The sequence below is a fragment of the Lacerta agilis genome, chromosome 7 (genome assembly GCF_009819535.1).
Source record: "Lacerta agilis isolate rLacAgi1 chromosome 7, rLacAgi1.pri, whole genome shotgun sequence".
NCBI lineage: Eukaryota > Metazoa > Chordata > Lepidosauria > Squamata > Lacertidae > Lacerta > Lacerta agilis.
This window is the reverse complement of record NC_046318.1, coordinates 38174989-38200357: the sequence shown is the minus strand read 5'-3', so window position 1 is coordinate 38200357 and position 25369 is coordinate 38174989. Positions and strand designations below refer to the sequence as shown.

Genomic DNA, 25369 nt, shown 5'->3' with positions numbered 1-25369 from the left:
CAGTGTCAGGAATTTCACAGCAAAATCCTTTGCATGCCAGCTCAAAAACTGAGGTCAATAGAGACTTATCCCAGGCAAGAGTGCCTAGAGATGTAGGGTTCATACCTTTGCAGTAATACAGAGAAGAGTATGAAAAGTAAATTGAATAGCTGGTTAGAATGCTCTGCTACAGCTGAGGGTTATTACATACACATTTGCTGCTGCTCTTCAGAGAGATACTTCTGGGTTTTAGAAAATATAAGAACCGGAAAACAGCGGTGGCCTCTCAGTAAGGGCAAATAGGACACTTCCTCATAAATAGGGCTGCCTTCAGCCAGCTCTTACCTGCCTGCCTTCTTAACAACCAGTGAGGTGGTTCCTGCCTCTTACTGGTTCTGGGTCCAGCTACAGTTGGTCTCTCTGCCTTCCACCCTACCAGTCCCAATGGGCCCCAACCAGTATTGGGAAAACACTATTGATATGATGATGATGATAATAATTTATACTACACCCATCTGGCTGGGTTTCCCCAGCCACTCAGGGCGGCTCCCAACATAATATTGAAGACACGATAAAACATCAAACATCAAAAACTTCCCTAAACAGGGCTGCCTTCAGATGTCTTCTAAAAGTCAGTCGTTTATTTCCTTGACATCTGATGGGAGGGTGTTCCACAGGGCGGGCACCGCTACCAAGAAGGCCCTCTGCCTGGTTCCCTGTAACCTCACTTCTCGCAGTGAGGGAACCCCCAGAAGGCCCTCAGAGCTGGACCTTAGTGTCTGGTCTGAACGATGGGGGTGGAGACGCTCCTTCAGGTATACTGGGCCAAGGCCATTTAGGGCTTTAAAGGTCAGCACTAACACTTTGAATTGTGCTCGGAAACGTACTGGGAGCCAATGCAGGTCTTTCAGGACCAGTGTTATATGGTCTCAGTGGCCACTCCCAGTCACCACTAAAGATAATCTGCCTAGTTTCCCCTCTGAGGTAGATCGAATTATTTCCCAAAATTAATTGGCACCTGTGTTTCAAGAACACAGTAATGGCTTACAAATAGGAGTGCTAGTAATATGTGCTAATAATATTCAACTTCTGCCCTATGTTAATACAAGCATCCAGGTCCTTCATGGACGCAGACCTTCTCACAAATGGCTTCTGCTCCAATACTCCATTTCAGCTGAGAGCAAGACAACTTGGTGTCACTTTTTCCTGGTTTGTGGCGATGTCAGGTTCATCCTGAATACCAAATTCAATGACTGAAAAGTTATTTCCTCTAGGCCTTCCACCCAACAACAGCCATAGATGCATCATCTATACATAAATATACAATTTTACCACAGAATGCTTTTATTCATAGCCTCTCATGACTGGAGAATTTGTTCATGAAGTCCAGTGTGCCAATTTTCTTTAATGTTTCTAAACTGTATTTACAAAATACAATACAATCATGTGTTCAATACTGTACAACTGCCAGTAAAAAAGAAACCTTTATTAAAACAGCAATAATATAATTTAGACTTTACACATTATTCCAGCCTCGGACCCAAAATTCTATTGGAAAAGCTCTTTAGCAGGCTTCAAATTTCACGATGGACACCAGCACAGCTTTGTTTTACAAATGGTAAGGCAGAAATAAATTTATAGAGTTGGGTGATAAGTAGATGTTTCTGCAGAACAGAAGTATTGTCATAAATTACTTTGACTCCTGGTGAGCCCCAGCCACGCATTTATTGTGTGCTAACAACTTGCATTTGATGGAGGCTACTTAAAGACAGGCGGGTGATTTCCTCCAGTTATCCATGACAGTACATTAATCTAAGTCATCTTAAATGTATCTGGTGATGGGCAAGAGTTGCACAACTCGGATATGGATCTAAAAAGTTGAAAGAAGGGGACTCAATCCAGATCCATAAGCTGCAAGGTCTCCCCGTTTTTTGTGCAGATTTTTAGGAAGCAGCACCTACTAGAATCTGAATCCTCCTCTGTCAAATACAACAACAAACCCTTTCCTGGCTCCACCACTGCTGCAGGCTTGCTTCTTTCCAGTTGAGGATTCTTGAAGACTAGACTCTGACATGTTCCCCCATTTTCTTTCATTGTGCAACACATGCACTGTGCCAGTTTATACAACACCATATTTCAACACTAAAAAGGCATGTCTCCTGTAATCTGTCTGGCAATCTGCTCATCTGTCGTCTCCTCTTTCTCCTTCTCACGATCTTTGTTCCAGTCTTTAAGGCCTTCTGGAAGTGACGTGTCTTCATCTAAGCTGCCTGTGCCTTCAACAAATTCTTCGTAAGTAGATTTTTCAGCAAATGGTCTGGGGCCAAGCATTTCAATCATATCACTTTTATCCAAAACCTCCTTCTCTAGGAGTTGTAAAGCAACCTGAAACAATATGCACACGTATCACACAATTTGTATAGAAGGTAAAGAATGTAAACTGGCTTTCTTCCACGGCATGCAAAATAATAATCAAGGATTTAACCTTTCACTGTGTATAACAGAATCAAAAGTGGCATATTACCAATAGCTACTATAATAACATCTACATTATTTCTAATGCTAGAGTCTAGTCAAACATACTCTAAAAACTAACCACTAAGAAGCTCACTACTGCAAGGTATTTCCATAACGTACCTACAGGATGTGATTATATCAATGCATCCTGGTTCCAAACTTCCTAAGGAATGCACACATTTTGCTTTTTCTTAGGCAGAGTTGCCCCATTCATTTTAGTGTTAGGGAAAGGGCCACATATACATCCTCATGTCATGAACAGGGAAGTTATTATTATTTATTAAATTTTTACAGCCCTATATCTGCAGGTCCCTTATACCCACAATACAATATACATAATAAAATGAGAGCAAAAACAAACCAATAACTCCCCCTTCCACAACACATTTAAAAGGGCACCGGATGGTTAAAGAGGAACATTTTCGCCTGGCGCCTAAAGGTGTATAATGATGGCGCTAGCCGAACCTCTCTGGGGAGGGCATGCCGCAAATGGGAAGCCACTGCACAAAAGGCCAATTGTTGTGTTGCCACCCTCTGGAGCTCTTGTGAAGGAGGCACACAAAGAAGGGCCTCAATGGATGATCTCAGGGTCCAGGTAGGTTCATATGGAGAGGAGGTCCTTGAGGTATTGTGGTCCTGAGCCAATACCTCATTATTGCTTAAGCAAGTAATAGGCAGAGCTGCTATTCTTGTGTACTGTATATACATGAGTATAAGCTGACTTTTTCAGCCCATTTTTTGGGCTGAAAAAGCCGCCCTTGGCTTATATTCAGGTGAGGCGGGTGGCTGCAGAGGGACAAGCGGCAAGAAAGGGATCCTTTCTTGCTGCTTCTCTCCCCTGCCCTGTCGATCCCCCAACCTGTGCCTGCTCTGCGCAAGGCATTGGGGAGGGAAAAGCGGCGAGAAAGCGCTCCTGGCTGCTTTTCTCTCCCCATGCCTTGCGCAGAGCAGGCACAGCACCGGGGGATCGGAGAACCGCTGCGCTGCGACTCTCTGATCCCCCGTCCTGTGCCTGCTCTGCGCAAGGCATCGGGGAGGGAAAAGCGGCAAGAAAGTGCTCCTCGATGCTTTTTCCTCCCCGATGCCTTGCACAGAGCAGGCACTGTTCTGTGCGAGGATCGCCTCCTCCTCCCCCCGTCCCTTCTCCCCGAAGGGGAAAAGAGGTAGCGACGGTGGCAGTGGGAGCAGGAGGAGGAGGAGGAGGAGGAGGAGGAGGAGGAGGAGGAGCATCGAGCAGGCGCGCGAGCCGGCTCAGCCCCAGAGAGCCTGTTGCTTTTGCCCTCATCCCATCCCAGCTCAGTCCGCCATAGAAACTGCCCACCCTGAAACTATCCACCCCTGAAACCTTCCCAGAAACTTCCCCCCTTAATTCCTCCCTGAATATGCCCCCTCCCCCTGAGCCCTCCCTGTAAAGAGACCCTTCTTTCCAAGACTTCCCTCTTAACCTCTTCCCCCATCCCAGCTCTGCCCACCCTAGAAACTGCCCACCCTGAAACTTTCCCAGAATATGCCCCCTTCCCCCCTTAATCCATCCTAGACTCTGCCCCCTCCCCCCAAAACCTTCCCAAAATATTCCCCTTGCCCCCTGAAATGTACCCCCAATATGCCCCCTGAGCCCTCCCTGTAAGAGACCCTTTCTTTCCAAGCCTTTTATTGGTATTTATTTTTATTTTTGAAATTTACCAGTAGCTACTGCATTTCCCACCCTCGGCTTATGCTTAAGTCAATAAGTTTCCCCAGTTTTTGTGGTCAAATTAGGTGCCTTGGCTTATATTTGCGTTGGCTTATACTTAAGTATATACAGTAAATCTAATAAAGGGCAAATAAGGGCATAATATAACTTGTAGAGTCTTGCTACCCCACTAACACATACACAGTGTGTAAAATAGCTATGTTTTAGTAGCATGTTGATCAAAGAACCTGGTAACCGTTTCTGTAAGCAAATGAATACATACCTTTTCCACCTCTGGCTTCTTCTCAGTTAGGAGAGACAATGTCCGTTCGTAAGCTGAATTAATAAGCACTCGCACCTCTTCATCTATCAATCTTGCAGTTGCCTCACTATATGGTTTTTCTAATACCATGTCTCCTTGCCGAGGAAGCTCAAATGATATTTGCCCAACTTTGTCATTCATTCCAAACTGAACAATCTGAGGATTGAATGGCACACATTTTTTTAAGTGCCTTAGTCAAGAATGCTATGAAAAATATTAAGAGTCTTTATTCTAGCTACAATACTTTAGTATTAGCAGTTGCAACTAACCAAACTCTGCACCAGAGAAGAGGAATCTGTGGCCCTCCAGATGTTCTTGGACTCCAACTCCCATCAACCTTGTCCGCTGGCTATGTTAGCTATGGTTGAAATGGAGTCAAACACCTGGAGGGTCCCAGGTTCTCCAACCCTGCTCTACATTATTGTCAGGATTTTAACCTTGAAGTAAAAATCAGCTCTTGGCAATCGTATTTATTCTTGTAATAGTCCATGAATGCTTACTGGGAAAGGTTAATGTTACTGTTTAAGTATGGTCATTAATAATTACAAAACAGTTAGAAATCTATTGCATCAATAATCTGGCTCTTGAAGTATTCATAAAATATTAGACAACCAATAGTAGCATCCAGGCATCAAAATGCACTACAAATTGTAAAGTATTGTATACTACAAAAATATAAACATGTACCACCAGCATACAAATTATATTTCCCCCCCACCCCCAGGAAGAAACAGTGCTAGACTTTAGGGGGGGGAAGCAAAATTCCATAACAAAACATTAATATATACCAGATATCAGAAGTATCTTTGTGGCATGAGTGGTGTATAAAGCATATCAAAACAATACCAAAAAAGTGCAAACAATAATCTTGTGCAGTAGTTTTTAATAATAAATAAATAAAACAAGAGAGTTGTTGAGAGGCATACAAACCTGAGCATATGCACTCTGAGTAACTTTCCTTAGATCATCTTGGGCCCCTGTTGTAATTTTTCCAAAGAAGATTTGTTCTGATACGCGCCCACCCAGAGTCATGCACATCCTGTCAAGCAGCTGCTCTTTGGTGTAAAGATACTGCTCTTTCGGCAAGTACTGAGCATAACCCAATCCTTTGCCACGAGGAATGATAGATACCTTGGTGCAAGGGAAGAAAAAAATATTTAACTTAAACAATCTAGCTTATTCCAGCTGAAACACATGCAAACAGCTAATGGCAGCCACAAACTTGACTGACTTGGGGAAAAGGGTTTGTCTAAACTACTGTTACAGCAGACCCCAAAATGCTCCATGAATCAAGCCAAGGTTGATGGCATAGAATTATCATCAATGTGCAAGTATCACAGAGGTGGTTGGGGAGGGTATGAAGCTAGCAGAACTCCTCTGCTAGGAAATTCAATAAATAATATTAATTTTTGCTTTTCCCGGACAGCTAAGTAGGAAGCACAGACGTTTCCCATAATTCAAAGTAGTGGCAACAACTGGTGTGGAAGTGAGATAGAATATACTTTGTTCCTCCTTTCTGATTGCTATGCTAATTCTGATTAGCGTAGTTGCTGGAAGGAAGCTGAAATGCTAGAATGTACCCTGATCTCTAAGCAGAACTGAGATTCCATTTATCTAAGGATGACTCCTGGTAATGCAGCTGCAGGCCTGAGAAAGACACAAAATTCTGCATATACTTAGCTCTTAAGAACTGAGCTGGAATGCAGCCATGTGCAAACCTTTGTGAGATCCTTGATTGTAGTTGTGAAGTTTCTTCTTGAATACACTTTCCTATCAGTTTCTGAACCACTAGTTAAGGAAGATTGCTGTGGCTAAGATCCCTTGTGGGTCCTGGCTCATGATTCAGAACACATCCCACAATATCTTCTTTAAGCAGTGGCTAAAATATCCATTTAAAACCAACAACCCACAATTTTTTTCTAATCTGAAGATGATAATCTTTTAACATTTACCAGTTGAAGAAAATGACACAATTCAGACCTCAGGTTAATAAGCCTTTTGCCTGCACACATATCCCAGTTACAGTGCAAGCACTTTTTTTTTAACTTCTTCTAATACCTAGAAGCTTGTAATTAACCATAATTTTCCATTTTGTCCAAACTAAGAGGCTGTGGTTACCAGCTTCGGAATAAGCCAGGCTAATATAAACCCAGCATTTAACCAAGTGTTTTAATATCCTGACTTATTCCAAAGCTACCGTATTTTTTGCTCCATAAGACACACTTTTTCCCTCCTAAAAATTAAGGGGAAATATCTGTGCGTCTTATGGAGCGAATGGTGGTCCTTGGAGCCGAATTGCCCAGGGGCCAAAAGCAGATAGTGCTTTTTATTTTACAAAGAGAAAAAGGGGTGTTGAAAGGACCCCGCTCAGCAGCTGATCAGCAAGAGATCGGGAGAGAGATAAGAGTCCCGTCTCCCTTTCAGCCCCGCCCTCCTTTGTTGAATGTGCTGCAGAGGGAGGTTGTTTGTTTCCCCAGTGACATGTGACTGGCTGATTAGATTATCTGTCTGGAAACTGTAGAAATGGCTCCCTTTCCTTCAGAAGCTGCAGAAATGTGATTTGAACCTCATAAAAATGGGGCTTTTCCTCTTTGCTTTTCTCCCTTTGCAAAAAAGCTGCAAAACTTTTAGCTGATCCTCAAAAAAAACAAAAACAAAAAAACCAGGGGTTTTCCCTTTGCAAAAAAAGCTGCAAAACTTTTAGCTGACCCTCAAAAAAACAGGGCTTTTAGAGGAGGAAAACCATAAAAATATTTTTTTTCTTGTTTCCTCCTCTAAAAATGAGGTGCGCCCTATGGTCCAGTGCGCCCTATGGGGCGGGTAGTTACCATAGCTTCCTGGTTTGGATGAAATGGGAAACCAAGGTTAAGGGACTCGATTAATCATGCTGCAAAGCAAAGAATGAAGGGTCTGTGTGTGAAGTGAAAAGGCTAGTTCATACCTAAACTTACTAAGCCAAACTCTGATTATCCAAATGTGATCACTGTACAGCAAGCATCTTGCTAAGACAACATACCTTCAAAAGTGGATCAGCATGTTCCAGAAACCACCCAGCAACTGCGTGGCCAGCTTCATGATACGCTACTGTCTTTTTCTCCTCTGGTTGCAATACTTGTGTCTTCTTTTCCAAACCTTTGATTTAAAAAACCGAAATCTTTACTACTGAGGTGCATATTTCCAAATTGGTGATAAGATAGCCTCCTAGAGCCAACAGATTTGTGGTTTCCTCCATCCCCTCCTCAACTTGAGATAGTTAGGTCTCACACTTAACCGACTATTGCAAATAAGTGAGAAATATTTACTGTTCGATATAATGGAGCACTTGCTCCTTAAAATTATTCTCCCCTCCCCACCATAATCAGGAAAAAAGATTATTGTTTGTATACAGCAATTAAATTAAGAGATGAACAAAAGAACTGACCCACAACACGGCAAGAAATGTAATCACAAAGGGTTACCCTCTCACCTCCTATCACTCGTTCAATTGCTTGCTCAAAGTGTTTTTGGTTTATAGCATCGAAAAGATGTCGTGCAGCAATTAAGGCAGCTTCATTGCATATATTTGCTATGTCTGCACCTAAAAGAAAGGAGTGAGGAGACAATAAACAGAGCCATTTCCAAAAATAACATCCATCACTTAACACAATGAGGATAACTAGATATGCAATCAAGCACAATAACTAAAGTTCCCACAAAGCTGCACATTTTAGGGTGGCAGGGAGTAGTCTTGTTATTGCTATTATTAAATAATGGGGAAACAGAAACCCTTGCTGATCTATTACAAATCATGCAAATTCTGCAGTAGATATAGAGCTAACCTCAGTCCACCTCCAATCTGTTATCACAATTTCCTCATAGAAACGAGAAAATAATACTTCTAGAAATGTACCAATTACACAGGAGTAAAAGATCACCTACCTGAAAATCCAGGAGTAAGTGATGCAAGTTTTCGTGCTAAATTATCTCTATTCAAGCTAATATCCAACTTCAGGGGCCTAAGATGAACTTTGAAAATAGATGCTCTTCCCTTTATATCTGGCAGCCCTTGAAGAGTTTAAAGAAAAAAGCAATTAACTTTACAATTGCAAACATTTCTGCTTTCTAATAGTCCCACTGACCAGCTTTAGCTAACATCTCCTCTCTGTTCTCGTAGTTTTGAGTTGACATCTTTATGAGGTCAAAGTTGTCTACCAAGATAACTTACCAATGAAGATCTGTCTATCAAAACGTCCTGGCCTCATAAGTGCAGGGTCCAGGATATCTGGCCTGTTGGTGCCTGCCAAAATAACTACATTTGTTGTGGTATTAAAACCTGTGAAGACAATAAAAACCAAAACATTAAATATTCAGTAGCGAAAATGGTTTTTCTAAAAGGCTATTGCGAATCTTAAGCATGCTATTTTGTAAATTCTGAAGTGACCAGAGTATTGGCTATTCATACTATGTAATATGAGTGCTTACAATTCACAGGAAAAGATACTTTCTACTGCTACTACAGCCTACAACAGCCTTATATGGCAAACAATAGCTTATGAAATGGGAAACAAGTCAAAGAGCAGTATCCAACTAACTTAGAGTAGACCAAGTGAAATCAACAGGCTTTAGTCATGATACCACCCACAGAGATTATGGGTTATGTCCTTCAACCATCTTGAGCAGATCTGAGTGTGCCAAGGGGGCTGGAGTGAGGAGAAGTCCCATTGTGCAAAGTCTGTTTCACTTGCACACTGGCAGAGTTGGATACAAACCTTAATGTACAATCCCATACAATTAGCAATAAGGTTACAAAACAAAAAGAACAGAAAGATGCTTTCTGCTATGTTCATTCAGTATCATGAAAAAACAACAACCCACTCTTCCTAAAAAAGATTATGAAGTCTAGGTTATATCCAATGTCAGTCATACTGTGAATAGGCCACTGAAATCTATCAACAAGTTGAATCCATTTATTTCAATGGGCATAATCAGCTTGTGACTAATAGATATTATTCTACCTTTTTTTGCTTACTAACAAAAAATTACAACATTTTCATCTTCAAATGTGTTATTACTAAAGGAGGTTATTGGTTTTCGTTTATTAATTGGTATGTATTTTGTGGAGGGCACCAGGGTGGCGAAGCCTACATTCCCTACTGCTTTTTAACAGCCAGATGAATTTTGACATAGGTTTTCATAACAATGTTTGGTTGTGTCCCCATGCAGCATGTTTCATACCAGTAGGAGCTGTTTCCAGGTAATTTGTTTAAGAATGAAGTGTTACTCTATATGTAAGTGGCAGTAGGAATCATAAAAGTTTAAGAAACGAAATAGTTACCATCCATTTCTACTAGCAGCTGATTCAATGTGTTTTCTTGTTCACTCTGCCCTCCAAAGTTACCCCGTCCTCTCTTCCTTCCCACTGCATCTATTTCGTCAATGAAGAGAATGCAAGGGGCATTTTTACGAGCCAGAACAAATAAATCACGAACCTTTGCAAGAGAAAGAAGGTACTTTCAAAATTATGCAATGCCACACAGCTAGTTGTCCATCAACACTACAGAATACAAGAGATAGTATTCATGCATTGAAATAGGTATACAACATTAGACTCATTTGTCCGTCTATCAAGAAGATTATATTGCAGCTAACATGTTAGATCATGCTTCCTCAACCTCAGCCCTCCAAATGTTTTGAGACTACACTTCCCATCATCCCTGACCACTGGTCTGGCTAGCTAGGGATCATGGGAGTTGTAAGCCAAAAACACCTGGAGGGCCAAGGTTGAGGAAGCCTGTGTTAGGTTATGAAATAAATTGAATGCTTTTACACTTGTACCTTTGTTTTCGAACAGTTTAGTTCTCAAATGTTTTGGCTCCTGAACACTGCAAACCCGGAAGTGACTGTTTCGGTTTGCAAAATATTTTTGGAAGCTGAACGTCCGACGGGGCTTCTGCAGGACCTTCCTGCAGCCAATCAGAAGCTGCACTTTGGTTTCCGAATGTTTTGGAAGTCGAACAGACTTCCGGAACAGATTCCGTTCGACTTCCAAGGTATGACTGTAATTTAAAAGCTGTAGAAATCAAACTCTGGAAAAGTGTTTAGAACCATGAGTGGTTTTTGAATACTACATCCTGTCAGCGCAAGGATTTCTACTTGTGCAATGGGACTCCCCCCCCCCACTGTGTGCCCTCCCCAAATCTGCTCCAGGGGATTAGGGAAACCCTTAGAACAAATTTGGAGGTGCACAGGAGGAGGACATTCTGTTGCACAAGCAGAAATCCCTGCACTGACAGAATGAGACTTAGTGAACAATGAATTTCGCCCAATGTTTTTATTTCTACATAGGTACTTGAAACAAATGCTTTATGCTGGAAGAGCCAGCAGTGTCCAAAGTATAAGAGCTAGACTTGGATGAAGGAGACCTTGGTTAAAATTGCATCTCTCTCTCAGAGCCGGGATCACTTAAAATAGCACAAATTTCCTACATAACTCCGTAGAGAAGCGTGAAGAACCTTTGTGTACACTGATAATAAATCTAGTCTTCCTGCAACAGCCATCAAGTTTAGAATACCATACACTTGTCCTTATCAACTGTTAGTAAAAAGAAGAAGAGAGTGGCAAAATGCAGTCAGAGGGCTACAGCTCTGAAGCAGTAAGATTTCCTAGAAACTGAGTGATATATCAGTGTTATTAATTAAAATAGCTTGCAGCCAGCTATTTAAGATGAATAGCTATCTTGATCATTACTGAAATTTAGTGAATTATCAAGCTTTTAGCCTACCAACCTTGACTGTGTCCTTTTAACAACCGACACTGCAATAACAGAGCAAGGCCAAAGACTTACTCTAGCAGGACCCACGCCGACAAACATCTCTAAGAACTCAGACCCATTGACTGTAATGAAAGGGACATTGGCTTCTCCGGCTGTTGCTTTTGCTAGAAGAGTTTTCCCTGTGCCTGGAGGTCCTGTCAAAATAGCTCCCTGTAAAGTGTGAGAAAGGGTAAATATTACTAAGAAATAAAAGCAGTGCAAATAGTCACCATAATTTTTCTCCAAATGAGTTAATATATTTAGAACTCTGTTTCAGGCAAGTATAACATGTGTCCTAGTTCCACAAATAACTCAAAATTTTCTCTTTTTCCTGAAATGTTCTAGTGCTTGAAAAGGTAATTTGAATTTCACATAACTGTATTTTGAACGGGAGTGCAAACTGCAATATAGCTAAAGTAACCAATATTTGATCATGATCACACAAGATGGTCAATTGAATAAGTCTTCACAAGATTCACCCACTATTTATTAAGATCCATGAGGAAAAGATAGGTAAAGGTAAAGGTACCCCTGACCGTTAGGTCCAGTCGCGGACGACTCTGGGGTTGCAGCGCTCATCTTGCTTTATTGGCCGAGGGAGCCGGTGTACAGCTTCCGGGTCATGTGGCCAGCATGACTAAGCCACTTCTGGCGAAACAGAGCAGCGCATGGAAATGCCGTTTACCTTCCTGCCAGAGCAGTACCTATTTATCTACTTGCACTTTGACGTGCTTTCAAACTGCTAGGTGAGCAGGAGCTGGGAAATTTTTTACTCTATGCTAATTCAGATTTAAAAAAAAATCAAATTGGACAAATAGTATTTGCTTGCAGGTAAATCTGAGTAAGAAAGAACAGTGTCCTCATTTTACTGAAAGGAAAGCATCGAGACCAAGAGAATTTCATAATGTCACTAAAGGAAGATTCAGAGGCTATGTGAAATGAGTTCTTATGATTCCACAAACTAATCAAAGGCTTTTATTCTTGTGGTCATATTTTTTTAAATTCTGATGTTAGGTCAGAATACAGTATAGGAAGAATGTAAATTGTCGCTAAATTTAAAAAAAATCATCTCCAGCTAAAAGAGCTCAATAAAGTAATGAAGTTGGCACAATAATGTTTTTATTCTTGAAACTCCTTACCTTTGGGATCTTTGCTCCAAGATTCTCATACTGTTTTGGGTTTTTCAGAAAGTTGACAAACTCCATTATTTCTAATTTAGCCTCCTCACAGCCAGCTACATCTTTGAACTTCACATCTATTTCATCCTTCAAGACTTTGGCTGTTGTTTCACCCACACTGAAGAGTCCTCCCATTCCCCGTCCTGTTCGGCCCATTCCAGAAGGTCCTCTTCTTAACGTGTAGAGCAGAAAGCCAACTATAAGGACCGTTGGCAACATACTCAGAAGAAAGGAACTAAAAATAGAAGTTGGGAGTTATTAATTCACTAGTGCTTTAAACCCGTTAAATTAACGGGCGCTAGAACATGTGGTGAAACATTTTAAAAAACAGACTGCTTGTCCGCCGCCACTTGTAACGGCCGCTGCCGCTTAGAAGTACGTCCACGTGAACGCGCACCCGCCGCATGCCCACGCACACCCGCCGCTTCAACAGTTTTGCCCGGCCGCCCGAAGTCTCTGCGTTCCAAGTCCCAACGGCTGTCCGTGGGGCACATGCGCAGTAGTGCAATCCCACAGACACAGGGACTGGATGCAGAGACACTTGCACTTTATTAGTATAGATTGTTTAATAACAAAATATGGGGTGGGGAGGAGACACGTAAGAGCAATTTCATTTGCACATTATGAACAACTTTGCTCAATAAGGTGCAATTTTAGTTAAAATATGCTGGGCTACAACAAATCATACACAGTTCATAGCACCTTTCTGATTCATAATACAAATGTGCACTAAAGCTAAGGAATTCCTTTATCAGGCTAACTTTATCTCTTTCTTACATTCCCCATTAGTTGGCATCCATCTATCTCAGGAGAAAATGGAGGAGTGCACTTTTGGAGATGAAAAACCCTTGGGAGAGTTGCAGCACCTGCTGTGGTTGTAGAAACCGATATGGGAGAGACATGTTTTGCTGCAGCTGGGGCAGATGAAGGTGTCTGATTGTTCTGCTGCAGATGCACTATGGCACTTTTTCTCTCTGCCTTTGTCCCAACTGTCGCTCCTCCTCTAGTCAATGCTGTAGAGGCATGGCTTGACTGCCTGTCTCCAGGCACTGTAATCGTCTGCAAGGGATTGCCACATGGCGGGGTTGATGTTGCCAGCCTTCAAGTCTCATTTGCAGACATATATGAAATACAGAGTTGGTCTGCAAATGGGCCTGATGCCAGCTCCCCACAGAGCACATCCTTGGGGATTCTGCCATCTTCCATTCTGTGAACAGGACCAAGACTATGTAGAAGTCACAGAGACAGGAGTCTGAACATTGTGGGAACATGGGCTTGGGAGACTCTGTCGTGCCATGTGGTACCCAAAATCCTCCTGACACAGTCTATGTGGAAGGCATTGAAGTGTTATTCCTGGCAGGTGTAAGTTGCCCAAGTCTCACTACCATGAAGCAGAATCCTCAATGCGCAAGCCTGGTAGACCTTCATCTTAGTATTAGCATCACATCCTCCCATACCCTTTGGAGTGAAAAGCCATTGTTGGAGCTGCCTTGCTGATTCACTTTTCCAGCTCAGCGTCAATGGAGAGATTGCTGGTTATGGTGGACCCAAGTGTGTGGTCACCAATGCTGATGCGTGGAATGCTGATAATGGCTCAGGATGCTCATCCCCATCAGGCTGATACTAAGGCCAAACTCTTTGCAGGCTTGGGCAAGATGGTTGACGAGTCTCTGTAGAGCTTCCTCTGAGTGCTGTGTCATCTGCAAACAACATCTCTCAGGTAAGGACCTGTTGCACTTATGTTTAGGTGCGGAGAAATGCCAGGCTGAACAGACTCCCATCTCAACAAGGTAGGATGTTCACCTAAGCTTTACAAGATAGTGTCCTTCCATGAGAACATGCATGGCACCATCCAGTATGAAAGCTCATCCTTGGACTCCTTCCCTATAAAGAGCAGTGTGAAACAGGGCTGTGTTCTCGCCCCAACTTTCTTTGGCATTCCCATAGCCTAGTGCAGATGAGAGAAAACCCTACTTCTTCCCCCATGCATATGCCAAATAATTTTGAGCATGGTGGATGATAGGGATTACTGACAAGCGCAACCAGAGACTGGCTTGTCAGCAAGCCAGTTTTAAAAGGTAATATCATATATTCCATTACAATTCCAATCATTTAAAACACTTACCCATCACTCTCTGCTGCATACACTACAGGTATCCGGTTCTCCCCTTCTATCCCCATCTCAAGCTGTGCAGTTTCCAAGTTTCGCTCAAATGTGTCCACACTTCCAATATTAAACCAAACATATTGCTGTAAAAACAAATATAATAATTCATGGTGTATAGTTTTAGCATTTTAAATTAACCCGAAAGAGACAAGATTATAAAGCCTATTTTAATATAAAGAAGAAGCTTAACTGAATATCCATAAAGTTACAATACATACTTAGCTTGCCATGTATCAACTAGAGGCAGAAATTTGGACTTCCGGCTGGCGACGCCATAGCGGGTGGTCGGGGCTGCTTCGGCTGCGAGGCGCCCGATCCATCCCGGGGGTTAGGAGCCCCGCAACCGCAAAGCGGGGCTCCGGTTGGGGTGCGGGAAGAGCGTCCCGCACCCTGGGCTCCCCGGCTGCGCCCACGGAGGCTCCGAACCCTTCCCTTGCCCCCCCTGTAAAGGGGGAGTGGGGGTGAAGGGACAACGGAGCCGGGCTTACGGGGATATGCCCCAACCGGGATGCAAATGCGGCGACAAAGCCCGCGGTGAGCGTCTTAGTTCTACCTTTGAAGAATGGAGCCAAAGGAACCCGGTGGTCGTGAGTAACTAATTTGACCAGAAATCGAGCTTTTGGAACGATCCGGGGGGAAGGAGAAAGGCAGCCTGCCTTCTTCCCTTCGAGTTAAAGAAGCTAACCAATTTGAGCAACTGCTGCTACAGGACTGCTACAATGTGCTTAAAATTGATACATGAGACTGGCAAACTTTTTTCTTGGGAAGTAAATTAGTGGAAAATATCTCCATTTAAAGTTGCGGTATCTGCGCTCCAGTTTAGGAAAATGGCGATGAACAGAGAGGCAGGAGTAGAAATTTGATACCCACTTCCTCCCCCTCTACCAGTATGCTGGGCTTCGTCCTTGAACTGGTACTGAACTCTGGACTAACGGACGAACAGAGGCTCACTGCTTTGAAGGTGGAACTGCTGTACAGGAAAGTCAAAGTCTTGTGTGGGGGTCTGAAAGAGAACCAATTGCCCACAGAGGAGGCTTTTAAAACTTTTAACACTTTGGAAGAAAGTCTTGCCAAAGAGCTGAGAGGATGTCTGGGAAGATGGAGAGAAATGAGTGAGCTACTTCGGAGAAGAAACTCGCCTTTTGGGGGTGGCAGTCCCAAGGCGACGGTAAGATTTGTTATATCCAGTCCCCGAGGTGTGAGCTCGGGGGCCAGGGACAGAGAATTATGGTTTTTACAAGAAGAAAAGGAATGCTACAAAGAACCGGAGAAGCTGAGAGACGACGAGATGGACATCCTGGAGCTCGTGGCAAGGAGAGTTTTGGACTGTGCCTGGATCTGTGGACGCTTGGAGAGGGAAGCCACAGGGAAATTCAGTGTTGAGGCCACCAGGAGAAGAATAATGGACAGAGGGGGTGTGGGGTGAAACACTAAGTAAAATTTGAAGTAGCCTGTCATGGAATTTTGAAATCGGAGGGTGAATACTGTCAACAATCTTTCTGTTTTATTTTTTGTTTGAATATGAAAGGAGATATTTTGAGTTACTATGTTATTAGCAGCAGTTTAAAGGATAGAAGAGATAGATATGATATAAATGATTGGCGAAGATTTCAATGGAAGAAGAATTATGATGAGATATTACTACGATGATGCATTGTTAGTTAAATGTTGAATATATAATTGTGTGTAACTATATAATTGAATTTGAATTTCAGGAGAAATGGTTATAAAATAGATTAAGGATATGAACTCGAAGGAGAAAGGGCAGGGGAAGTCAATGGTCAAGATATGGAAATAGAAATTTTCTTTTTAAAGAAAAGATGCAACAAGAAAACTTGACACTGTTTGTATTTGTTTTATCAATGTATTTGTTTTGTATTTGTTTAATTGTAGGTGTGGGTGTGGGTATATGTTGTTATAAGAAAAAGGTCAATAAATTCTTATAAAAAAAAAAACAACTAGAGGCAGAAATTTGATATGCTATTGTAACGGATCTGCCCTAAGGCTGGATATGGTCAGAAACCCCAGCGTGTTAGGAGTTAAAATTCAATCTGTGTGAATGGCAGCTCGCTCGCAGGAGGTGGAGGGAGCGGCAGTTGGTTAGGAGGGGAGAGAAGGGGGGAGTGAGTGGTGACTGATGGAGAGAGGGTGAGAGGCCAGGATAGTGGTGGGTAGGTTAGGCTAGGTCGAAGGTTTAGTATGTTATACTGAATAGAAAACCTTTTATGCTGTTATGAAATTACGTTTAAACTATTGATTTACTGAAACCGTTATGCTATTTAAAAAATAAAGACTAGTTTTTGTTGCTATAAGTCAGTCGTTGTCGATTATTGGGTCCAGCAGGATATAACTGCTCACGAGGAGGGGAAACCCAGGGAAAAGACAAAACTGTCTTGCAGGGTGTTAGTTTGTGTCTTGGGGTTTCACTCAGGAGGGGCTAGCGGATGGAAACATTGTGTATGCCACAGAGTTGCTAAAAGGGTTTAGCTAACTGCTACAGAGAGGGATCTGAAGAGAGAGACCCTGGACTGTAGGCAAAAAGGTGTTTAACACCTGAAGCCCAGGGCAAGGAATATAAACGGCCGCGGCAGCTGGACCGGGACTCTCCCGTTACTAAGATATTCCCATATTATAAATACTAGGGAATTAACTTCACTGACGGACCTCCGAGGGACAGGTGGGGTGGATGGAAGTCTGACCCGGAACACCTGACTAAAAAAAATAAAACAATCACTTAGTAACAGGGGAGGGGAGTTGTGAAAGGGAGGTTCGTTGCAGCTAGTTTTAGTCGCATCATTTCTATTTGCTGAAGTAAACACATCCACTGAATGTGCATTTCTGAATGCTAGAATGTCAAAATATTTATAGGACTTCTGCCAGTCTTCCATGGATGGCAAAAGTATTTCTATTATGCTGTAGTGTTATACAATACTATATAATAGGTGAAATCCCTAATAGGTATGGTGCAGGGAAACCACACTTGCACATCATGTTCTGCATCTTTAAACAAAAAGCATGTGGAGATTCCTACAGTATGTAAGGTGCACTAGACATCAGATTCTGCACATGTTCAACACATTTTGTCATTTACTTGCAAGGGCACAGAGCACAGACCTGATACATCAAAATAACAAACTGTCAGATCCGTATTTAATACTCTATACAAAGATGTTTACAAACATAAATGATTCAACCCCTTAATGCATGTGGTAAATTGAAAAAATTGATTTACCCCATCAATTGGTGACTTCCCTGGGGTAAAAACCACTCTAACAAAGCGCTTGTTCACCACTTCTAGCTTGTCCACCTGTGAAAGCACAAAATACATTTCAGACAGTAACTTTTTCCTCCCAGGAGAAGCCAAAGACTGAACCACAGACCTTCTGCATGTAAAGCATAGTCTCTGCTCCTGAGCTAGAGACCTTCCCTTATGTTGTATGAACACAACCCTGTGAGATGTGAATGTACTGAAACTGCTGAGGGCTGTTTCAAAATCATAAACATCCAAAATCTGCTAAAAAAAAGTCTGGCCCAATACATTTTAAACTCAAAATCTTTCTTCCAAAAGCAGAGGTCCCCAAATATAAAACTGATTCCTTGGCAAGGTACCAATTATTTGACCCTACCATGAAGCACAGAAGGTTGCAGGAAGAGCCTTGCCTTCACTTGCACTCAGGGCTTGAATAAGGAAACTATGCTGTTTCTGCTGTTCCTTTCCACTTTGCCAAAGCTCCCTGCAAGTGGGATAAAACATTGCTTCTCCTCTGATCCTTCTAGCAAGCATGCAGGGACATAGGGTAAGGTGGAGTGCTGTTTCATATTGCTGCCCAAGGCTTGGATAAGAACACAACAGGAAATAAGAATGTGTCAGTGGGGTTTTGACTCAGCTTGAGTCAGACACAAAGGAAAGAGGAGATAAGCCTGCTGTTGCTTTTCTTATCCAAACTAGTGTAAGTGAGAGCTCTGCCCTGTCTTGCTTCAGTGAGCAAGCAAGTCCTGAGAAAGCAGGTTCTCAAAGTAAATAACCTGTCCACTCTTGAAGAAAATGCAAACTTATGGTCTCTCTTTTAGCCCACTACACTAAATTTATTCTTGAACTCTCTTCAAGGGTTTTAATAGCTGCTTGTTGTGTTTTTTATCTTGATATTTTTATATTTTACATTCTTTTCCTTGAGTTTTTTGAAGCAAAGGCAGGAAAAGTTTCAAATAAATAATATGCCCTTAAAAAGAGCCGTGGAGCTCAAAATGTCTTAGGCCATTTTCTAACAACCTCTATTTTTTGTTAGAAATAGAGCTAACCTCTATTTTTTGCCAATTGCTTTTGTTTCTGGAATACAAGTTCTGACCACATGCAGTAATTTTCTTCTTCTTTAATACAAATTCATCCTCAGCCTTTCCAGCTTTAATTAAATTATAGCCCACCCTAGTTTACACTCAGCCACAATGGATAACTTATTCTGTGAAATCTACGTTTCAGCTGAAGGTGCCTCAGTGCTACTTACCACTCCTTTGGAAAGGTAGTTGTTGGCAAAGTCCTTCCACGTGATTTCTCTCCCAGCATTCCTGAAGAAAACGTAGTATGTAGCAAAAGCCCAGAAAATTGCAGTGCCCATGAAATAAAAACGGAACTCTTTGTCATCCCAGGGAAAGTCACCCTAAAGGGGAAAAGAGAAAGAAGGAATACTGGATTGAGATTGACTTTTCTATGTGAAAATGGTGGTTTTCTGATCTGCAGTCACAAAAGTAGCCCTATGTAAGCACCAATTTGTAAAAGAATTTTTTTACAGAATAAAAAAATATTGTGTATTAGCCTACAAAGATGATTTATTCATTAAAACATGCAAAAGTGTCCAGAATTACAGTCATGCCTTCATTCCCACCTACAAACCCTTGGTGGAGAGGCAGATTCACATATGAAATGTGCTGAGCTTTTCTGAGGTGAATGGGAATGCTTGCTTTGCAAAAGCTCACAAAATCTACCGCACTGCATACTGGGCCTTGAGTCAGGGCCACTATAAAGCTTAGATTCATATAATCTTTCAGAGGGATTTAAGAAACACGTAAGTATCTGAGTTTAAAAAACCATGTAAGTCAACAGCATCCCCATGGTGAAAATAATCTGAATAGCATTTAAAGAAGTAATGGTATATTACAGAACTGCAAAACAGAATAAAGCAGGTTGATAAAAGCAGTATCACAAAAAAATATGAATTGGGACCTTTTGCATTCTGGACCACCAGCTGGTATCTTCTTTCTTGCCACCTTTTTTCCCTCCTCCACCACTGCTTCCTCCTCCTCCTCCTCCACTGTTGGTTCTGGAAGGGCGCTGGGAGCTGGCTTGCTTTACATCTACAAAAAAGTTCACACACACGTCTCTACAAAAACTAGAAAGCCTATATCTCTGTAGTTCTTTGTTTTGTTACTTCTGTGATCTTTACACAACACTGATTCTTACAAGATTAACAGCTAGATTAAATGTTACAACACACACACACACGGCTGTCTACAAAAATAGTCTTCACTCATCTAATCCCAACCCTTACTCCGTACCATGGAACAGATCTTACTTTATGCTGCAACAGCAAAATGTTCTGTGCCTCCTCACCCTGTATCACTGTGGACTGCTGATGGCATGGTGCAGGGAAACACAGAACATCATGATGTCACAGCACGAGCAAAGCTCTACCAGAAAGCATCAGGGGTTGGGTGGGCCTAAATGTGTGGCAGCTGTTTACAACAGAAGTCACATATTTAATGTGCAATTTGTTTTTAACACTCAAAATCTGGACTAAGTTACAGAGATGTTACAAAGACTACTTATATCATGTAAATGAACTCCTCTGAGGATTCAGTAAAGGCAGTATTTAAAGATTATTATGATGCATCATGCCACGACACGTGTTTAGGTGGGGAACAGTAATGACTATGTAAGAACTCACAACACAGTGAGAGCCTATTAGGAAGAAAACCTGCTGTAAACTGGTTATTGTTGGGGTGTCTCAAACAACGTAACATGGTACATCCAGATAATGCTTTTCGATTAGATAGAATCCCATTTTTAGTGGAACAATATTGCAAGCTCAGTTTTCCCAACACATTTCCAGCTTCCAGCTCCCTTCTCTATTATGTTTAAATACAGTACCCATGTCACTGTAGCTTTGGCCCTCTTTCTTAACTGATACAAAGTACTCAATTCTTAAACATTAAAAGGCACAAAAGACAAGGGATATGAACAGGCCCAGTTAATGTAGATTGTTAATCAAAATGCTCAAGGAAAAAATAACAACAAACATCTAACAGAGAATTCAGAAATTGAATATGGTGACGCTGGAGCAGAAACATATCAATTCTACAATGTGAAGACCTGGCATATAAAATGTGCCAACGGAAGTCACAAGACAGAAGTAAACTGTAGGAAATAGTGACCACTTTCATGGCCATTTCCTCCAATTCAAGTACTGACCATTGTCAAAACTAAGACACAGCAACATGGGCTTGTATATAAGAGCAGTTAAAATTAATAATAACCAAAGTGACATTTATTCTACATATGAGCCTCAAGTGAAAAAGCAGACTGGTACCTTTAGTTTCTCCTTCTGAGCCCTTTGTTTCGTTAGGTTTCTTTTCATCGGGGAAATATTTTTCAAAACCTAGTAAGGAAAAAAGCAGCAATAAAAATTGAGTATATTGTATTATGGTTGAGGCAGTGAAGTCTTCACGATGTGTTTCAGGGAACAGGAAAAGAGGTGGATATGTGAATTTCACATATCTTATAAAGCTAAACAGAAGGGTAGGTGGGTGGGAAAAGGACAAGATAAAAGAGTGTGTGTCATTTAAAAATATTTCTGTTAAAGAATAGTAACTGCCCAAGTGCCTATCAAAAGAGCCTACCCTCTAGTTTCTAGAAGAACTACACTGCTGAAACAAGAAAAAGGTAGGAAGGTGGAAAACTGGAAGCAGACTTTTTTGTGGAGAGAAAGGAGGACTATTCTGAGAACTCAGTCAGCCTTTGGGCTGAAACAGGTGAGTCACAGCACATACGTAGCTTGAGATAGGGACAAAGAAAGAATAGTATTCCAGTCCAGCTTCAGGCCTGGGTTTAGCTTGAAAAACACCTTGGCTGGCCTTGGTGGTTGACTTAGACTGGAGATGAATAGTGAGCACAATCCTACTGGCTCTCCTGGATCTCTCAGTGGCTTTCAACACCATCAATCAACACTATCCTTCTGAGCTACTTGACTGGGTTGGACTTGGAAGGCACAGTGTTCTGCTGGCTCTGGTGCCTCCTGGATAGTTGATTCCAGGTGGTTGTGATTAGGGGACCTTCTGTTTTACCCCTTGAGTTTTGGCTTTGTTTTGTGTTCTGTCTCCCATGCTTTTCAACATCTGCATGAAACTGCTGGGAGAAGTCATTCAAAGGTTTCAGCTCTACCCCTTGTTTCCACCTTCTCATCTCAGGGAGACTGTGGGACTCCTGAACTAAGTGGTTTGTAATTAGGTTACTTGAAAGACTGTCTACATATGTATCAACCTGTCAGGAACCCATGCTCATGTACCCACCAGTGTGATCATTCAGGTTGGTGGGCATGAAGGAAAGGCCCTTCTCTGTGATGGTCCAAGATTGTGCAACAATACAAGAGAGGAGTTTTGTGAGAGATTGCTCTCTGACTGCACATTATGCTGGAAAGACAGCAGGACAGCTGTGCTTAACTTCTAAAGAGTAAAGTGCTGGGGCTCAGGCCACAAATTTCATTCTGAGTGAGGAAGCAATGCAATTAAGATGTAATTGTTCTGTAGCAAGGCAATTGCTCTCTGCACATTCTCAGAGCTATGCTCCTTCAAACATTCTAGTGCAACTCTGGTATTGGGAAAAAAGCATGTTTATTTCTATGCCGCTTCCCATAAAATTGTGCCTAAGCAGTTTTAAACACATAAGATGAATAAGCATAGTAGTCAATAATACAATATTATTTTACAACAAAAAATTACCTTTTGGAGGTTGGGAGAAGAGCTTTCTGTAAACAGCAATTACACTTGCAAGGACATTGCTTCTGTTTGTAGGAACTTGTGTGGTCACATGGTCATGAAGCTGAAAAAATGAGAATTGTCACTAAAAAACCAAGAGAGTTCCTCAGCATCTTTTCAGCACAATCCTGTGCATGCTTAATTGCAAATAAATCCCAGAGATTTCAATGGGGCTTACTTTCTAGTAAGCATGCACACAATTGCTGCCTTATGTTGCAATCCAAACCCTAGCTGGAGAGCAGTGGGAACACCAAGGCGTTCACAGCCTTGCCGCTCATGCTAGCCCAGACAGGGGAGATGGCAGGCAAACAGCTGCCCAAGTCTGGAGCTGTGCCAGCGATCAGGCCCACAATGGGACTAATATTGTTATGTGACTGCTGCAGGACCAGCTTGGGATCCACTGGATCCCAGACTGACTCAACCCTTCCCTGCCCCCCAGAACACACTGTTTCAGGGCTGTCTGTCTGCATGTTTGTGCCGGTGGATACAAACTGACATGGGTACAGGGCTAGCAGCGCTGGACACAGCACCTTATCTGCCCAATATAAACACCTTTCTAGAAAAGGGTGTTTGAATTGCAGCCTTAGACTGCAGTTGTATACATTCATACATGCAAGTAGGTTCCACTTGAAGGCCTGTTCTTGCAATACGAAATAATGGTTATTCATTTAAAAGCAGCCACTCTCCCAGTTTCACAAATATCCTGGCACATTTTTTTACATCATTGGAGGTTCTCCTGCACCACCCCGATGTAAAAGATGTCCTTTGGTTGCATTTCTCAATGGGTACTCTGGATAGGTACACCTGGAATGTTGCCTGGCAATGAAATATCACAAAATAACAGGGTAAGGGGGATAAACAAAGATAAAGTTCCCTCCACAGTGTGAGAAAAGCTCCATCATTCATCCTCTTACTTTTCCAAATGAGAAGCTGAAGCAAGTTTACAAAGAACAGATAAAAGCAACTCCCAACTCACCTGAGCTAGAAACCAGCTCACATATCACTTCTGTTATGAATTTAGCAGGTGACATTAAATAAACCAGTCTCTCAAACTCACACTTTGCCCTCAACCCAATGCTGTATACAACAAGGGGATAATAATGATATACTTTACAGGGTTGCTGAAAGATAATAATAATTATACTAATTATAAAATTACAAGAGAGGGTACAGGAAGCTCTTTGAACACTCAAAAGCACTATACAAATCCTTTTGCATACGAGACGCGGTTCAGTAGTAGAACCCATTTTCTTCATCTGCAAAAAGTTCCAGATTCACTCTCTGACATCTCCAGGCAAGACCGGTCAAGATTTGCTTAAAAAAAAAATATTCTCAAAACCGCCAAGAACCTCTGACAGTCAGTCAGCGAAGCCCATTGTGAGCTCACAGGGACTGTGACTCGGTAAAAAGCAAAACCCGCACATATCTATACCGAGTATCCTTGATTCAGGCGAGCAAAGGTGAGATGCTAAGCATTTCTCACCGTCACCATTACGGTGCTGAAACAGCCACGACACAAGCAGGTTCTCTCTTTTAACTTTCGGTGGGATAAGACACGTAAGCTGCCAAATGACTCCACGGGGACAGGACTCCCTCGTGGCGGGGGCGGCCCCGCCCGGTCAACCTCCAGCAGGCGCTGCCAGGAAGGGCGGCAGTGCCCGGGAGGCGCACCCCATTCCCCTTGCGCCCTGCCCTTGCCCTGACACGCACGTGACTCACCAATCTCAGGTAGCGCGAAGGCGTTGCGGGGCCTTGGCCCCAAAGCAGCCGCTGGGCCCCGGGGATCCCGCCGGGGGAACGCCGGCAGCAGCCCCGCGACAGCCACAGGCAGCGGTGAGCCATAGTCGCCGAAACAGGCCCAGCGGCCCCAAAGCACCGCTCTCTTCACTCACTCACTTACACAAACAGGCGAGAGTGTGGTTGGGGAGACCTTGGCCACGCCCCCGGCGCCGCGCGTGACGCCATCACGGCGCCCCATGACCCCTCCTGCGCGTGCGCGCAGCCTTCGCCATGCTCCTCCTTTTTACGTAAGCCCCGCCCCTTTTGGAGGCGTTGCGCGTGTTTTGCTCACTATCCGCCATCCCGGTGCAAGAACAAAACGACTCTATTGAAGCCTTGTATGCTAGATCTGTAGGGTTCTCCGAAGCGCAAGTTTAGAGGATCTATCCAGCCGAAACAGCCAGAGAGAAGTCCTAAAGAAACGACTCCCCACCACGCTAACCCTGCACAAGTAACTACCAAGAGCGTGTGGGGCTTTGTATCTTTAGAGCGTACCGTTTTGCACATGCAGATATTTCCATTGATAAAACTTTTCTCCAAACACTTTGGAAAGTTGTCTTTTTTTGGTGGTGGTGAGCGCTACTTGGCTTCTCAGAAATATCTGATTGGTCATTGTCGGCAACAAGATGCTGATCTAAACTACAGATCCGTGGTCTGATCCAGCCTGGTTCTGTGTACTTAATGTGTGCCTGCAGCCTGGTCTTGTGCGTGTTTCGACTGAAGACTGGAGAGGGGAGACTGTGGCACATTTGCAAGGAATCATACAAAACAAAGTTAACTCCCCCAAGAGTTAAATGATAACTGATCAGAGACAGCTACCGGAGAGCTATGATATTCAGGTGAGGGTCAGATGATTTATCAATCCCAGCAGGTATATAAGAGGACGACCCGGCCTGCCCAGGCCTAGCCCATCTCTTTCTATTCCCGTACGTTGTCGCCC

At 42.7% G+C, this 25369-nt stretch overlaps 1 protein-coding gene across 2 annotated transcripts; it reads right to left on the bottom strand.

The window, feature by feature from the left end:
* Positions 1-1364: 1364 nt before the first annotated feature.
* AFG3L2 (AFG3 like matrix AAA peptidase subunit 2) lies at positions 1365-24599 on the bottom strand. Of its 2 annotated transcripts, none has more exons than XM_033154866.1 (17): positions 24370-24599; positions 22615-22714; positions 21207-21275; positions 19844-19974; positions 19128-19280; positions 17858-17932; positions 14584-14708; positions 12420-12693; positions 11314-11451; positions 9805-9958; positions 8695-8802; positions 8409-8534; positions 7957-8067; positions 7507-7622; positions 5421-5621; positions 4452-4646; positions 1365-2364 (listed from the first exon to the last, which is right to left on the bottom strand). In XM_033154866.1, the coding sequence occupies exons 1-17, from the start codon at positions 24490-24492 to the stop codon at positions 2122-2124; spliced, it is 2442 nt and encodes an 813-aa protein (XP_033010757.1). In that variant the 5' UTR covers positions 24493-24599; the 3' UTR covers positions 1365-2121. The 2 variants fall into 2 exon arrangements, with proteins under 2 accessions (XP_033010757.1, XP_033010758.1); XM_033154867.1 differs by lacking the exon at positions 24370-24599 and adding an exon at positions 24134-24157.
* Positions 24600-25369: the final 770 nt, after the last annotated feature.

Excerpts from the sequence above, each read along its gene's own strand:
- AFG3L2 (XM_033154866.1), bottom strand. The coding sequence starts at position 24,492 with ATGGCTCACCGCTGCCTGTGGCTGTCGCGGGGCTGCTGCCGGCGTTCC. Across the intron at positions 11,452-12,419 it reads TTGGAGCAAAGATCCCAAAG|GGAGCTATTTTGACAGGACC; the intron begins GTAAGGAGTTTC and ends CACACTTTACAG. Across the intron at positions 5,622-7,506 it reads ATGCTGATCCACTTTTGAAG|GTATCTATCATTCCTCGTGG; the intron begins GTATGTTGTCTT and ends CCTTGCACCAAG.